Consider the following 16,496-nt stretch of genomic DNA (forward strand, 5'->3'; position numbering starts at 1 on the left):
GAAAAACAAACACAATGTGCGGACAACACACCAAATGCGAAAAGAGATGGCCGTCCCAGCGGCTATACTTGGTAACGAGTTTGCGGGGGCACTTCTTTGTAATTTGTCCCTGTTTTCCCATTCAGCGTACTGTTATTAGTATGGCGGAGAATTGGGTGAAAAATGGAGCGAGTTGAAAAATTTAGTTTTTCCACACCATCACTTTTTTGGCCACCGATAAGCTAGAAAAACGGCGTCACTTGGATCACATGGGTGGGTTGGGTTAGAAATTGTTCAGTTCCACGGAGTTGGGTTTTTAACGTGTGTTTCCTCGTTGATTATTATGATGTGCAAATGTGCGTATATTCAAATGTATGTCAATGTAAAAAACAAAACTATATTTAAATCATAATTAGGTCCGGTAGCGCACGTTGGGAGTGAGTGATTTCGTTTAAAATAGTTACATTGATTTTGCTTCCCATCAAATTGAATAAACTTGACGACTTGAGATCTTTAAATTAGCGAAGAGATGCATTCGACAACTACGTATAATAGATCATTTTTCGAATGGTTAAATGTGTTTACTAACCAACGTCGTGATTCGAGAGCACGGAATATTTCTGTCAAATCCTTGAAATGGTTTGGCATCACATTTTACTTTAATCTGGGCCATCCTTGGAACCGATCGGCATTCAGTCGGAATGACAGGAAAGCAAGTGAACAAATACAATGCAAGAGCAAGATGATAAATCAACAACAGGAAATGGTTCGATTTGTAACTGAAATGGGGAGAGTGGCTAGTAAAAGTCAACAGCGTTTTGTGAGTTTTACATCCCTGAGATACGATGGCCCTACCTCTCGTGCTGCCACGGAAAATCCACAAACACACCACCCGCACCTGTTGCTAATGAAGAGATTGAAAATAAATTTTAAGATTCACTTTCAAGCAGCGCTGCTCGTTCTGTGTGTCGGAAAGAGTTTTCTGTGCAAATGAACGGTGGCGATTCGAGTCACCCCGATAACTCCGCGTTATGTGTGTTCGAACATTATGGTGAGCTTTCATTTTCAGCCCCCTTTTTTTCTCCGTTGGCTGATACACTCTGTCTGCTCTGTCTGTACCAGCTAAATAAACAAAAAAAGGAAACATTCGTCCTTACTCTGGCCCTCACCGTTCACAAGTACGAAGATAGGGAAACGACAAATGGTGCCGATAGGTGTAGGTAGGGGGCAGGAAAGGCAGGAAAACTGGGCACAAGAAGAAAATCACCATCACCGCGAGCATTATTTGCTTCGGTACCAGGGGGGAAGCAAATTAAATTATGGAAGGAAGCAGCATATGACGAAGGCGAACAATAGATACGCAAGTCCTAAGAGATGTAATCTTATATTTAGGCAAAGTATGAAATGAATCAAACGGACGAGGGATGATAAGGAAGGGGGAAGTGACCATAGGAAACAGGTAAATCATACTAAGATATTGACGCGTAATGCCACCGGAAGAAGTGCATACTAGAATTATTGAGCCCCCGATGCCTGCAAATCCCAGCCTGCTCTACTATTATTGACTACACAACACTACTTCTACTACTTACACACGCCTTGGCTGGCCCCGTCCATCCCGCTGGATGTCCAACCTGTTCGGTGGACCTCGCAAAACGGGAGGGAAAATCAGGGTGTGGAGAATGTAATCGTCTGACCCTGTAAAATTGCCTCGAACGTTTACCCGGAGCAAGCGAAGGTGTTGATGACGCAAGGAAGATTAAAAACTCCGTTCGGACGTGCTCCATGCGCAATGCGTGGCGGTCAAAGGTAGGCATAACGTAAAACAAACGATTCATAACAAGAGGAAGAAGGAAAAAGGGATTGACGGAACAGAATTTCCCTAAATAGTGAAGTAGTAGAACAACAGTGTAGTGTTGCGGAACAAAACAAAAAAAAAATGATATATGAAAATTGTATTTATTTTACTCAACTCTCATCAAAGAAAAACGAAAAATATGTTGTTAAAGATTTTGATTTATTAATAAAGTGTAGAGTAATTATGATTTCAACTGATTTGTTGTCATTTTCTGCTTGGAGTTTTTGGTTCGTTTCGTTTCGTTTCGTCTTCTTTTGTGCTTTCCACAGACTGCAATTGTGGGGGTTGGATTTTCATTTAATTTTCAAATTTTGTGTTTTGATAAAAACAATTTTTGTATTTTTATTTCTTTCGTAGGGGCTACAATTTCGACGCTGGTCGTTGAAATATGCTAATCGTGTCTTTGCACCAGAATCCTAACAAAAAAAAAAAACGCACAACAGCTTAGTCCTTTCATTGTGGTAGCAAAAGGGGATGGAAGAGATTCCGATGCCAAGTGGCTCTTAATGTTAGTGGAAACAGAAAACTTAAAAACCGGTCGATTACGTCGCTGGCTGTTCGTGGTGGGATTGGGTATGGAAAAAAGTTTAGAAAACTGTCCACAATCCCACGCGGACAGATCCTAGCACCGGGCGGGCAGGTAACAAAAACATGAAAATAGCAATACAATTTTATACAATCGCAACAAACGGGGGAAATGGAAATGACATGGCAAGCGAAGCGAAGTTGAGCACCAAGTAAAAATGTCTAGGGGGATGTTTTCCGTAGGAAATTAAGCCACTAGCCACAACTACGAAATATCACGACCGAATATTGTACCTACGAGGTGTTAATGTTTCCGTTGCTCCGGACAGCTCTGGGGGAGTTTTGGCGAAAAATCATGGTTTCCACCGTCACCAACCATACACAACAATCTGTTTTACGACATAATGAAAAAAAATTTAAAGAGCTTATGTTAATCTTACAATCGATCGCCATGGCAACGCTTTCGTTTACATTTGAAACATATATTTTACAACTGCCATCAGTCAAGCACGTGGGATGTACCGCCTTTGAATCGGCTGACGACGCAGATGATAATGATGCGACGATGCTGTATGCTTCTTCTTCACAATAGCACGTGAACAAAACGAATGTTTCGTTATGCGTGTTTCGATAAAAATTAGCGAGTCTTTGTGCAATCACTGTCGCGCCTAGGGAATGTAACACTATTGTGAGGAGAATGAATTTAAAATCTGCCATGTTTCCATGGATGCTTCCGCTGTGTTTGTAGATATTGGAAATTATGAAGAAAAAAAAAGCAAACAACAAACAACCAAGTTAGTTGAAGTGCAAGAGCCAGGCAAACAAATAACTAAAACATATAGAAACTCGTACTCGAAATGTAGTATTGCAAGCGTAGTGTAACATTGTAACCGACACCTGATCATAGCAAAATGACTCAAATAAGAATATTCTCAACAAAACCAAACGAAACAAAAACTCATAACTAAACACCGTTATAGCAGAAACAGACTCGATTTTTCTGTTTTGTGTTGTCCTCCCAAACTTATTATGTTCTTTTTTTTTTGCTAAAAATGTCCATTACTACAGAAGCAATAGAATATGTTTTATTTGATGTTTTCTTTCAATTTCGATTCAAATCCGTATGGCGTACCGTACGCATCAAACTATGGCAGATAGAAAGACTTACTTCTGAAATACAGCTAACCATGAAACGTGGGAAAAATAACAAAAAATATGACATTTATAAGGCTCTGTAGTAACCATAATAGATACACGATTTACAAAATGAGAATCTTGTCGCAAAAAAAAAAAAAAAAATGCAAAGTAAAAGCATTTCGAAGGACAAACGGAGTCAAGTGGACGACTTGTCACGACGAGTAGAAAAGGTTAGATGAATACAAGAAACACACAAAAAGTCGTTACGATAATAAATAGTTATAAACTTTGATATGAATAAAATTCAATGCATTGCAGAATTGTAGTTTATTTTAAAATATATACCTTACACGAGAGGTAAGGACATATTGTACGGGCGGAAAGTTGAAAACCGGTGGGCAGAGCGACAAAATCCTATGGAATTCACTAACCAACAACAACAGCAATCTAATTCCACAGAAAGCTACATGTTGCCTCCAGTGAAACGTAACATGCAAAAGGAGATAAAAATCCCTTTTAACAAAAACATAAAAAAGATGAACAAAACATAATTCTACCGCCGGAAAGATTAACAAATTTCGTAAAACCAGAAAGATTAACAAACAATAAATTTCAACTGAAACGCGTTGGACAGTGGACCAGAATTGACTTTCGTATCGTTCCGGCATAGTAGGCCATTGGAAAGGTGGCTAGCAAAGAAGCCATTTGGAAATCTCATGTTCGTTAGACTTTAAACAAAACAAAGGATCTGGAAACACGCAAACACGTGTGCCGGGTGGGTCCTTCCGGTCGAAAACGGATTGAAGCGAGTCCAAATTCACCATAACCGCGCACTCCTTATCGGTGCGTGAAACTAGCATGCAAAATAGGACACTATTATATTTCACATTCACTTCAACATACACCATATATTGCAAAACACTGTAGCAAATATCTGCAAACCATTACCCGTCGAAGGATAATAACCGCAAACTTGCATCAACCGCCCAGCAAACATCTTTCTCAAGAGACAAACTAATAAGTATCATCGCGCCGTTGTTATGCATCCTGGCCCGACACAAGATATAAATATTACGATGTAAGTCCGCATAATGAGCCATCAGCAATCATTGCGTGAAAGCTCGAAAAGTAGAAAACGATCGATTGAACGATGATGATGAAAGCAGTTCGCTAAAAATAAAAAGGATCGGCAATGATAATAACGTGATCAATGCCGAGAGCCGAACGCGCATGGAGGGAAACATTCACAAAACATACCGTAACGGATAATTGTGTTTTACCTGTAATATATTGTATCTAAATGAGACATGTACTAATAATTGCTAAATGATAAACGTATGAGAAAAAAAACAACAAACAGAACAAAGAATGTAGAGGAACATAGTTATTAATCTAAAATTAAAAATTAGAAAAAACAACCGAAGGAAAAATGGACGAGGTAGGCAACATCTTATAAATAACCAACTACGGGAAAACTAGGACGTGGTGGAAGTAGTTAACGGAAAAGAACGGATGGTAATCTAGAGACAAAACCATTACAACATTAACGACCCATCGGTTCACCGAAACTAAAGCACATTAAGCAGTTCTGAACCATCATAAGTCAAAGGAAAAACAGCACAATACACTCTACGAACCAAAAACGACACAAGAGAATACACCTAAACACAATAGAAGAGATACTTGTCGGCGAAGCACTGGGAAAGATGCTATGCAACGGAACATACAACACGAGAACAGCAAGATAGCAAAGGGATAAGCATGAAAGGAACGTGGTCGGACGTACGACTGAAGAAGGCGAGTTGTTGAAAAAAGCTTACAAGCAAAGAAAACAATACAAAACGAAGATCATAGACGGAAGTAGGAAGTGGCGAAAGTTCTCTTCGTGTTACGAACGAAGCAAAAAAAACATGCAGCTGAAAAGGGAAAATGCTGATAATGACATTAAATTTATTAAAGTTTAAATAAATGGACTAAAATCAAACCCAAACCGTTGGTGTGTTTTGATTCAAGCCAAGGCCGTGACTTTTAAAATTCTCGTATAGGCATATATTTTTGCTCCCGTGGGACAATGTTCTATGGGTTCAATGTGTTATATACAAACAATTAATACAATCCTTTTCCCCCTTCCAGACCTATCCTTCGCAAGCTGCTGTTACCCATCTTAAATTGCTAAGCAAAGCCTACCTAGATGTTTTCCTAGACGATACACAACGGAGTTTGGTTGAGAGGGAAAGGTACGAAACAGGAAAATAAAATCATACCAAGCCAACGCTGCCTACGCGACTGAGCCGGTTGGTGGTGAAATGAGAAAGATCGCAGTACGCAAAGAAGCTTCGAGTTCGGAACGGTCTCCTACGCCAGGAAAATGACGAAGAAGATGAAAAATAGTATCAAAACGCCAAAGATTTTGATCATCAGCCAGCGGTTTTTCGTGACGGACTGGAAGTATTTCAGGATTTCCCCGTGCGCGGCTTCAACATTTAATTCGACATCCTGCAGGTTGCTATCGATCCGCTCGACCATCTCTTCCTGCTCCTTCACCATGTGCGCGAGCTGCTGAAAGATTCCTCCAAGCTCGACGATCGTACTCTCGATGTTTTGCATAGTTTCCGCTCGCTCCTGCACGTAACTGTCCGATTCGTCGTACAGCACCAGTTGCTGCTGTTGCTGCAATAGGGGAACCCGCTCGGATCCGGGACCACCCGATGCCGACCCGGAACCCATGTCGATGCAGACCTGATCTTGCTGTTCCTGCAACAAGAGACTTCCTTGTGTTGACCCTCGCATCGTCGACGGAGGCAGTCCACCGGTCATCGGACCTTGGCTGAACTGGGAAGTGGAAAAAAAAGACAAGTGTCAATTTCCCTTCGCTTCGGCCCTCTCTGTCGCATAGTTACCTGATCACGGCGTGTTTTTTGCTGCTTCAAATTTTCCGTTCGCACCTCCAGCACCTGCTTGAAGTCGGAACTCATGTTGGCCAGCTTGGCTTGCAGCGCAACGACCATGTTGGAGGAATGTGACAGCAAATGTTTGCCGTTGGTGGACTTTCGTTGCGATTTCGACACTTCCTGTAGGCGGGCAATCTGTTGGTTGAGTGAGTTCAGGTCACCTTTGATGATGTACGTTAGTTCCTGAATTTCCGCCGGTCGATCGTCGAAAAGGGTCTTTTTCTTTGCCACTGAAAAACAAAACAAATATGTTTGACAAACATTCCCACGTCTGGTACAATTGTCTTACTTACACAAAGTCAATTTCTCTAATTTTGTATACGTGCTGGCAATGTTCTTGCCAATGTGCTTGGCAATCATCATAAACTCGGCATAGCTCTGCATGTGTTTCGCTTTCCGCGGGTCTTTCAAGTTCACTGCCCGTTGAATGTTCCGGCCTTGCAGCGAGCGGATCGCACTTGCGAACTCGCCGGATCGATCGCGCGCCGTCATCGTGAATTCCGGCACTAGGTTTTCCTTGCTGAAAAGATCGTCGTCTTCGTCGTAGGGCGCAGCAGCAGCGTCGCCGTTGTTGGAATGTCCCCAAAATCCACCGCCTTGATGATTGTTGCCGACCGCCTTCTGCTGTGGATCGTTCCAGGCGTTACGCGGTTCGGGTTTCGTCGGAGTCGGTGCAACGGAGGCAAAGATCCGCTGCGATATCGAAGGCAACCAGCTGGTCGCTGCACTCGGTGGTGGATACTTGGGCTTTTCTGGCAGATCCTCTTCCTTGCGCTGATGGCCACCGTTGTTTGTCGCAACCTGCCCGTCGGCACCGATCGTTATTACAGCAAATGAGTCACCCGTATCGTCAGCACCGTAACGACGTCTTGCCCTTGATTGCATCGCATAATAATCGCACCTTCGCTACGCCACCGATCAAAACACCCATCAATTTTTTCTACAGTCCTCTCGAACGATCGATTCTCTGCTGGCCCGAACGCACTGGTTACAATTTTCACGACTTCACAGTTTGCACATCCTTAAGCGGAAAGCTGTGACCGTACAGTTCTTTAATTCACGGAAAAGAAGTCCCTTTAAAACGCCAAATTAAATGAAATCTATTGTTTTACAACTTTTCTCTAACCAAAATGACGTGGAATGAAGAACCTTGCAGTTTTTGTTGTTTTTGCCCAATTTGACAGCTGATGATGATTTTTATTTCTTATTTCTCACCCATCGGCTAGTAAACGTACAAAGCTGAAGTGATAATAAAACTGTGTGTTTCATTGAACATACTAAATTGAATTCCTAAGAAATAACAACAGGAATTTACTATAATTTTATTTAAATTGCAACCCTTTGGGTAGCATTCGTTCTATTTAGACAGCATTGGGTCGAACGTGCTAGCTGAAGGGATTTGTTTAGTCATGCTTATTTGAACATCTTGTTTTGAGCAACCTTGTGCTGCTGTCAACTATTTTACATTCACCTGGTCGCTCATCCGGAATTAATTGTGGATATTCGGTCGAGATTAGAAATATTAAGTTTTGTAACAGAAAATGACCCTTTACCACTTCGGTAACTGCGTAGCGCTGGTCTATGTACCGTACTACTTCACGTACAAGTATTCCGGACTGTAAGTATGGTGTTGTGTGGCATAGGGAAAACGGGGGTCTCGCGGTGCCGCTTTAATTAAATTATCATTAACCAAAACTACTCTTCCCGGTAGATCTGATTATGGGGCATTCTGGAAATGCGTTCAAGCTGGCGGAATATACGTCTTTACGCAGCTCTGTAAGATGCTGGTTCTCGCTACGTTCTTCCCTGATACCGATACCTTCAGCGAGGGTGCTCCCTTCAATTTCATTGCCGTGAGTTATGATTCCCTCCCTTGGAGTTCTTTCGTGTTCTAGCATCTATTTTTCTTTCGTAGGAATTCCTCCGGTGCAGTGTAGATCTGGTGGACTTACTCGGCCTCGCGTTCGTACTGTCGAGGATCCCTGGCAAAGGTCACAGCAAGCTTATCACCGCCGGTTTGGGCTGGGCGACCGCCGAAGTGGTGCTATCGCGCGGCCTGATGCTTTGGGTTGGAGCGCGAGGCGCCGAATTTTCGTGGATTTACATCCTCAAGTGTCTCGAATCGAACGTTCTGCTCGTCCAGCATCTTTCGACCGCCACGCTGCTGTGGTTGTTCTCCCGTCACGATCTGGATAAAAGGTATGCTCCCTTGGTGGTGGTGCTGCTGGTGGCCACTTCATACCGTGGCGTATGGCTTGAGGGTGCCCTACATGCGATCTCCGCTGGCCCATGGCTAAGCCTTGCCTTGAAAGCCTTCATAACTAGCTGCATAGGAGTTGTTTCGTTGCACATCTATTCTGGACTGGCACAGTTAATTGGACTGTAAAGCTGGGGCCGCATTTGATAGTTTTTGTTTCTTTCTGTACTCACTACTGCCCAAAAACTATGGTTAGCAATGTCTGCAATAAATAAATGTTTGTGCAACATAAATTTAGGAAAAATCAGGCTTATTTATTCAAAACTCCAGTTCGGCCCCTTAATAAAACTTTTTGGTGCTCCATTATCATCTTTTACCACTCCTATTATTTGCTTGGCACAGAAATCTGAAATAGAGAAATGTGCGATTCACTATGTTAAAAGAAAATTGATTTGAAATGTAGTTGTTGAGTTTTACCCAGCTGATGCATAAAAACAGACGCCGCCATTCTTCGGTTTTTTATATGAACGTCAATCATTTGAACCGGCACTTCATTGGGCACCTCGGTCCAAAGGTGTTGCAGAAGGCCGAGAACTTCCTCTTCGGAAACGTAGCTTTGCTTATCCTGTACATTATTTTCGGAAAAGAAGGTGGTTTCTTGAGCAGCATGGTCGGGTACAGGATCAACATGTGCTATCTCGTTTGTGGGCCTGTTGCATGGAACATCGTTAACCAACGTTGTTGGTTCTTGCACTATGTTGTCCGTGGTAGGTTCGACAGCTGGTTCGCTTTCCTGTTGCTTACGGGATCGTTTGGATTGCATTCCAAACTCTTTGAGTAACAGTTCATGATTTTCTTTGATTTGGGGTCGTTTGATTTTAGGAAACCGTGCAAACAAAACGCTTTTAATACAGTAGCGTAATGGCTTGCAATGCAATTGCTCGGCGTTGTAGGTGGTAATGAATTGTTGTAATTCGTCTCTTGGCTAAAAGAGAAATAATACGTTTTTTTTTTAAATAAGTTGTACCTAGCAACAACAGTTGTATTTTATTACTTACACGTTTGCGTTGATATTTCCAATAATTTTCGAATGACTGTTCCATACACGTGACGCTTAGCTTTGTAGAACGATAAGACACGGTTTTCCTGGCAGATACAACAACGCTGTCGTGCTCGGCTTTCGTAAGATTGGCACTAGGAGAAAGCATATTAATTTGTATGTCTGTTTATTTTGAAATTAAATGTAGAATATAAGTTTATTACCTCTCATTACAAACACTTTGTTGCACCAATTCGATTTCCTCACAGATGGGATTACAAACACTTTGTTGCCCCAATTCGTTTTCCTCACAGATCGGATTGTTGGATAGCCCAGGAATTGGTGGTTTCGCTACAATGATGTTCTCGTGTTCGGCTTCCGCTAGATTTGCACTGCAATGGAGAAAATAAAGTGGTGCAAATGGGTGATTTAAAACTAAGCGTCGTTTGATTTGTGCTTACCTTTCATTTGGAACACTTAGCTGCTCTAATTCTATTTCCTCGCACATGTGAAAGTTTTCCTCGGGAATGGGAGGCAGGATATTGCAGCTGTTCCTTAAAAAAAAAAACAAAACAATTTTATCACTGAATTTAAACATTTAACTAAGATAGAGTAAATCTTACTCATTTGTGCTCGCATACGGTTCGGGAATTGCAGAATCATGCAACGTGAGATCGTTCGAAACCCATTCGTCCGACATTCTCTTCTGCTCGAAATCCAGAAAAAACATATTGTCGATTTCGGCTTCACCCGGTTGGCCAAAATCATCATCCTCGAAGATAGAGTATTTTCTTTTCAACGGTGCCTCGCGGATTGTTATATCTTCTATGTTTCGAACGCTCGTTTGGTCTTTGTTGCTGAGTAATCTTTCAATAAAACGGTCCTCCAACACGATATCATTGTCGGGGTCCCATGGAACCGCATCGAAAGTAAGTTTTTTACTTTTATTTTTAATAGTTACTTCAATTTCATTGCTGTAGAAAAAAAAGGATTAAAATATTGTGCCATAGTGTTTGATTTGTAGCGAGAATACGTACACTTCTTTCCTTTTGAAACTAATTCTACAGTGGTCTTTGAATGTTAGTGTTCCTGAAACAATATAAAAATTATGAACATTTATTTAATGAGATGTAAATTGATTTACATGTTTTCCGATACTTACTTTTTAACGATTGTACATTGAAGCGATAAATCTCTATAAGACCGTTAACGAATTTCATACAAATATCAACAGGCACATGTTCATCTTCAACAACATTTGTCACAGACAGGCTATAAAAAAAAAGTGTTAAAATCAGGATTGCTCAACAATTTTTTTACTCTTAAGCTATAGTTTACCAGATCTCCAATATGTTGATTTTTTTACGCTCCGCGTTTTGCTGAAACTGCTTTCGATTCGTTGCCGCTAATAAAGCAACCGAAAGTCGCCAATCACGGCAAAGTACAAGTACATTAACACTTTTTTCTGCAGTCATGGCTCTTCGTTCACGTTCCACTTTTTACTCTAATTAGTATCACAAAAATCAAACGAATAGAGGTCTCACCAAACGACGCTTGTTTTAATAAATTGATTGCAAATAATCTAATCACAGGTACGTTGAGATGCGTTGCCTGCCCGAGTTCGAATGTAACTGCACTGACTCTTTTAAGGGCCGCTCTTCACTGAAGCGTGGTTACCAAGGGCAACGTGATGGATTGCTTTTCTAAAATGTTCAGTCCTCGTATCACTCTAATCTTGTCCTTCGAATCTGCTTATAATATGGTTTGGATTTGCCACAGCAATGATATCCTTTATACGGCAGAATTTTGCTCTGCAAGGTTTAATTTATTTTAACCTTTCAAACGACCGTTTTCTACTACTCACATGAAAACTAATATCGACTAAATTCCACTTGCCTCATCAATACCGTCTAGATGGCCATGGGCAATGACTTGTCACTTTTGTTAGTAACGAAAACCGGCCTACTAAGCACGGAAAAAACAGTGGACATTTCAAGATGAAAAGATTTTGTATTCCTCCTTTGTAATGAAGCCGTCGAGTTTCCTATGAGCTGATTTAGCTTCGCTTTACATTTAGTTTTCAAATAAAGCCTAACAGTAACTCAATATTAGCTTTCTCAAGATAAATTTTTAAACAGAGTTGAGAAACTAAACCCAAAGTTGTTTGTACACTATTATGTACACTCTCTAAGTCTACAGGTCTGATGTAACAGAGCACATATTTGTGGAAAATTCGAAATTCATGAACACATGGTTGTCCGTACGGCGGGATTGGGTATAAAAGGCGTACGGTGAGTGTGGCTTTCGAAGTGACCGTGATGGATTCTCTACTCAGCTCTTTGGAATTCACCAGTGCTCTGCAACTACTGTTGAACACATTCTTAGTTACTCACCTTTCAGAACACCACAGCGTTTGCGTTATCCGGGGACATCAGGATGACATCCGATTGAATTTTTCCAGACCAACGGTGAACCTGCTGGTGGACGCCTCGAGCTCCTTGGACACCTTCAGTTATCATCTGGTTCAGGCGATCGACGTCGGTTGTGAGGGCTTCGTGCTAACGGAAAGCACGTTGTTTCCGTTTCTGGACACATTTCGCTCGGCCCACGAGGCAGCATCATTTCGGGCGTCCAACAAGCGTATCATTGCCGTGACCCCACTGGAACCAACCGAGCGTCATCGATTGATAAACCATGAAACGATGGGCGTGATCTATAATATCCTGTTTCTCGTGACGAATGCAACCGAACGTACGATCGAGTTGTATTCAACCGAGATCTTTTTCGCCGAACCGAAAGCCACACTGGTGGAGCTAGTCCGTTTGGATTCATTCATAATCGAGGAATCCTTTTCACCACCCAATGTGTCCGGCTATTCCCCCGTTAAATCAACTAACCTTCGAGGTCAGCGTTTGCGGCTGTCTACCTTACCGTATCCACCGTTTTCCGTCGTCAAGGAAGTGGTAATTCTCAGTGATTTAAAAATCTTAAAATAATTACATTTTTCCTTTAGCCTTTAGGTACCGGCAATGCACGTAGCGTTAGGCCTTCCAACTACTCGTATCAGGCCGACGGTACGGAGCTGCTTATGTTCCTTGAGTTTTGCTATCGCTACAACTGTACACTGGAGATTGAAGTTTGTAAATTATGTTCCTTTTAGAATCTTACCCCGGTTGTAGGGGATTTAGGGGTTTCACAATTCGCTAAGATATTTTCTATATTTTTCTACTTTAAGTTCCCGAAGGTGCTTGGGGTTCGGTGTATCCAAACGGTTCTACGGATGGTTTGGTAGGGTCCATCATTGATCGACAGGCGGATGTTACTGTTGCTGCAGTATATCGATGGTAGGCACGAATAGAGTAGAAGTATATTAGAACAACATATTTAAAGTACTTCTTTTATAATAGGTACAATTGGTACAATCATGTTTGGCACTCTGCGTACACTGGCCGGTCGAAAGTTTCCTTGTTCGTACCCAGACCTCGATTGTTGCCGCACTGGCAAACTCCATTCCTTGCGTTTCCGCTGAGTCTCTGGTTCATGGTTTGTGTTTCGTTTTGCGCCGGCACAACGGCCGTATTCATCACCGAGCGATTTCGGCAGCGGATACGCCATCCGGACGGATCGCGCCAACGATATCGCCTTTTGGATGCCATCTTCTTCATGGTCAGTCTGTACGTGGAACAATCGGCCCCACTGCACAACGACCTGATTGCGGGAACGATCCTCTTGTCTTTCCTGCTGTTTGGAGGCTTTATGGTTGGTAACAGCTACGCGGGTGCGCTGTCCAGTGTCATGACCGTGCCGAGGTATGAAAAGTCCATCGATACCCGGGCGGACTTCCTGGCGGCCGGGATGAAGTTTATCGGCTCGACGCCCGTTTGGATCTATACCCTTTCGCTCTCGGTACAACCGGAGATCGTGAAGCTACGGAACAGCTATGAGGTGTACGACATTCAAACGATATCAAAGTTTGTACATACCCGGCACGATTTGGGCTACATTCACGAGCGAATGCAGTATGGTAGCTTTTGCTTGGAATCGTTTATCGACCTTTACGGTTCTCGCCATCTGCAGCCCCTTAAGCAGGAAGTCTTCTGGGAGATTAGTATAACGGCGTGCAGTAAAACATGGCCAATGATAGCCCTATACGATGATTTGGTTCTGAGAGTACAACAGACGGGTATTTTTCGATACTGGGAGCAAGGTGTAAGTAACGATCCTTTGAGGCCATTAGAACCTGCTTTTGAATACTGGTTTATACTTCCGCAGAGTACATTCCGTACGATGGGCCAGGAAATACAACGGAATTTAGCGGATGCACGAGTGCATGACTTTGACAACGACCCGGTCAAGCTGGAGATGGCCCATTTCCTGGGAGTGTTTTTTATTCTCTTCGTGGGACAAATACTCGCAACTATCATATTTATCGTAGAACTTCTAGTTTACCGTAGGCAGCGTAACCGCGAAAACAAGCTTCTCAAATTGACTAAATAATTCTAAACCTAGCAGGCCGTTTCTTTCAATATAGATTTGTGGTTCATCATAGTAGACGTTTTATTCACGAAACGATAGGTTTGGTATTTAAGTTTTATACAATTAGATTCACTAAAGGACAGGAAAACCAATCATCTGTGTCATTCTTAAAATGGATGTTTCATCTATTGAACTATTCGAAACATTCGTATTTTAACAGCAGCTTATCAACGGTGTCTCAACGTTTTGCAAAGTTCCTATCCATGGCACCGTTAGACCGTTGAATATTGTTCCGATTCGAACGAATACGCGATTCGACCGTTTCACTTGCGGCCGCCCGTTTGAACTGCTTGGTCAGAAACTCTTTGTCATAGTTTCGACCGGTGGATGATGACTCCTCGCGATGATCTTCTTCATGGTAGCGTCTCACGTTGGTTTCCCGATCTTTCTCACGCCACTGTGCATTACTCATCATGGCCAGGCGTTTCTCTTCCATTTCTTGCTCCGTCAAAGGACGTTTCGTGGCGGTTGGCTTTGTCCACGATGGTTTCTGCTTCGACTGTTCCGCTCGGATCTCTTCCGGTTTGTACAGCCGAACCCCGGAGTGTGCCGATTTGAGTTCTATCTTTTCTCCGGAAGCCGACACAAGTCCGAAATTTCTAACTTTCTTGATCCTCCTTTCGTCATCGGAGTCTTGTGCTGTCGGGCGCACCGGGGACGATCCAGCGGAAGTATCTGAGCCGGATGATGAAGTGGAAGGTTTCCTGCTTTGTCTTACTTTCTCCTTCGTTTCCGTAGTAGGGGCTTTTCTCTGGGGACTTCGCGAACGGGAGCTTCGTTTCTTGTCACGTGCCGTGTGTCTTGCTGGGGACCTTGAACGGGAACGACTTCGATCACGCTTGTCTTTCATTGAGCGGTCTTGGCGTGCTGGCGAACGGCGGCTTGCATAGTTGGGCGATTTGTTTCTATACTTGTCTCGACTTCTTGAGCGACTTCTTTCTCGTCCGGATGCATTTTGTCTGGATCGACCTCCCACGTGTTCATTGCGGCGTGCTTCGTTGAAATCACCCTTGCGCCTTTTCATCTCTTGCGAGCTACTTCTTCTCCTCTCGTTGTTTTTTCTTTGTCGTTCTGCTTGTTTTGGAGATCTTCTACGATCTTCTCGACGGACGTCACTCCTTCTCCTCGATTCTCTATCTGAGTCTGATGCAGAACTGTTGCTAGGCTCACGGTGATGTTTTTTCTTCTTAGAGTTGCTGCTTCCCATCATATCCAATTCCTTGGATAGTTTTTGATACTTCATCGTCAGCAGCTTATCGAAAGGTACGCCGTCCTGGGACTCGCCTGCAACTTTTTTATACTTTTCCGCCAACAGCTGATCCAGGTCCGCACTGCCTTCGCTGTCGCTGTCGGAATCGCTGGAACCGCTTTCCTTCTTACCTTTTTTGCTCTTCTTTTTACTTTTCTTGCTTTTTTTCGATTTCTTGTCCTTCTTTTTCTTCTTTTTGTCCGTCCCCTGTAAGCTTTCGTCCCGTTTCAGGAGTCGATGCAGCTCTTTCAGCTTAACCGGATTCTGCAGAATCTTCTGGCGCGATTCAATCTGCTTTTGCTTGATCATCATCAGTGGGTCCTCCATGAGTTTGCGGGCCAGATCGACCTGGTCGGTGCTCAGCATATCCTTGTGCTGCCGGATGGAGAACGGTATACATTCGTGTTCGACGTGGTTTTTCGGCTGCGCAACGCCAAACGTGGACGTAGCGGCCTTTTCTTGCGCATCCAAATCCTCGAACGTTTTGTCGATGGTGCGTCCGAGAAGGTACTCCTCTCGATTAACCAACTGCGATGGTCCTTTGTACATCCACTCGAGCTTCTTGTCATCCCCATCGTCGTTAGGTATGATGCCGGATTTTTTAGCGATACTCTTCAGCTCTTCCCGATTGCGTTCTTCGTCTATTTCGCGTCGCAGTTCGTTGAGTCGGCGTTTTTCGGCTGCCTCTTGCTGTTCCGCCTTCCAGACGCGCTCCTGGTTTTTCATCGTGTTTGGATGCCATGATTTTTTCGTATTCTATGTGAATGGAAAAACAGTTATTTGTCTCGAAAAGCGAAAAGTTACCGTCTTTGTGCCGTACCAGATCACCTCCGCCCATTTTGAGTATATTTTCTGTAAGCAATTGCAAAATGAAACAAGCTTATTTACTTCCAAAACGCATCACAACAAATTGTTTTGGTTTTCAACTTGTTTGGCAACTGCGATTGACACGATTTTTACGGAACTAGGATCTAGGACCGTAGGTTCAATCCTAATAGGTCCATAAATTTGATGAACTTTTTAAT

The 16,496-nt window shown here is 42.9% G+C and overlaps 4 protein-coding genes across 4 annotated transcripts; 2 read left to right on the forward strand and 2 right to left on the reverse strand.

Moving 5' to 3' along the window:
- Positions 1–5,429: 5,429 nt before the first annotated feature.
- LOC131282537 (syntaxin-5) lies at positions 5,430–7,508 on the reverse strand. Its single transcript, XM_058312037.1, has 3 exons — positions 6,744–7,508; positions 6,400–6,680; positions 5,430–6,331 (listed from the first exon to the last, which is right to left on the reverse strand). The coding sequence occupies exons 1-3, from the start codon at positions 7,333–7,335 to the stop codon at positions 5,855–5,857; spliced, it is 1,350 nt and encodes a 449-aa protein (XP_058168020.1). The 5' UTR covers positions 7,336–7,508; the 3' UTR covers positions 5,430–5,854.
- Positions 7,509–7,929: 421 nt separating this feature from the next.
- Positions 7,930–9,013, forward strand: LOC131280970 (BOS complex subunit TMEM147). Its single transcript, XM_058310220.1, has 3 exons — positions 7,930–8,068; positions 8,162–8,303; positions 8,366–9,013. Exons 1-3 carry the CDS (start codon positions 7,992–7,994, stop codon positions 8,834–8,836), a joined length of 690 nt encoding a protein of 229 aa, XP_058166203.1. The 5' UTR covers positions 7,930–7,991; the 3' UTR covers positions 8,837–9,013.
- Positions 9,014–11,995: 2,982 nt separating this feature from the next.
- LOC131285571 (glutamate receptor-like) lies at positions 11,996–14,183 on the forward strand. Its single transcript, XM_058314466.1, has 5 exons — positions 11,996–12,649; positions 12,700–12,826; positions 12,922–13,030; positions 13,094–13,895; positions 13,959–14,183. The coding sequence occupies exons 1-5, from the start codon at positions 12,005–12,007 to the stop codon at positions 14,181–14,183; spliced, it is 1,908 nt and encodes a 635-aa protein (XP_058170449.1). The 5' UTR covers positions 11,996–12,004.
- A 158-nt stretch (positions 14,184–14,341) lies between these two features.
- LOC131284104 (pre-mRNA-splicing factor CWC25 homolog) lies at positions 14,342–16,382 on the reverse strand. The gene is made up of 2 exons (XM_058312963.1): positions 16,292–16,382; positions 14,342–16,227 (listed from the first exon to the last, which is right to left on the reverse strand). The coding sequence occupies exons 1-2, from the start codon at positions 16,307–16,309 to the stop codon at positions 14,401–14,403; spliced, it is 1,845 nt and encodes a 614-aa protein (XP_058168946.1). The 5' UTR covers positions 16,310–16,382; the 3' UTR covers positions 14,342–14,400.
- Between the last annotated feature and the right edge of the window lie 114 nt (positions 16,383–16,496).

This window comes from Anopheles ziemanni, chromosome 2 (genome assembly GCF_943734765.1).
Source record: "Anopheles ziemanni chromosome 2, idAnoZiCoDA_A2_x.2, whole genome shotgun sequence".
NCBI classification, from domain to species: domain Eukaryota; kingdom Metazoa; phylum Arthropoda; class Insecta; order Diptera; family Culicidae; genus Anopheles; species Anopheles ziemanni.

What these genes read in the sequence shown, in the direction of transcription:
- LOC131282537 (XM_058312037.1), bottom strand. Translation starts at nt 7,335, where the DNA reads ATGCAATCAAGGGCAAGACGTCGTTACGGTGCTGACGATACGGGTGAC. An exon ending in ATTAGAGAAATTGACTTTGT is followed by an intron (nt 6,681 to 6,743) that starts GTAAGTAAGACA and finishes TTTGTTTTTCAG; the next exon opens with TGGCAAAGAAAAAGACCCTT. An exon ending in AAAAAACACGCCGTGATCAG is followed by an intron (nt 6,332 to 6,399) that starts GTAACTATGCGA and finishes TCCACTTCCCAG; the next exon opens with TTCAGCCAAGGTCCGATGAC.
- LOC131280970 (XM_058310220.1), top strand. Translation starts at nt 7,992, where the DNA reads ATGACCCTTTACCACTTCGGTAACTGCGTAGCGCTGGTCTATGTACCG. An exon ending in ACGTACAAGTATTCCGGACT is followed by an intron (nt 8,069 to 8,161) that starts GTAAGTATGGTG and finishes TCTTCCCGGTAG; the next exon opens with ATCTGATTATGGGGCATTCT. An exon ending in CTCCCTTCAATTTCATTGCC is followed by an intron (nt 8,304 to 8,365) that starts GTGAGTTATGAT and finishes TTTCTTTCGTAG; the next exon opens with GAATTCCTCCGGTGCAGTGT.
- LOC131285571 (XM_058314466.1), top strand. Translation starts at nt 12,005, where the DNA reads ATGGATTCTCTACTCAGCTCTTTGGAATTCACCAGTGCTCTGCAACTA. An exon ending in GTTGCTGCAGTATATCGATG is followed by an intron (nt 13,031 to 13,093) that starts GTAGGCACGAAT and finishes CTTTTATAATAG; the next exon opens with GTACAATTGGTACAATCATG. An exon ending in TTCGATACTGGGAGCAAGGT is followed by an intron (nt 13,896 to 13,958) that starts GTAAGTAACGAT and finishes ATACTTCCGCAG; the next exon opens with AGTACATTCCGTACGATGGG.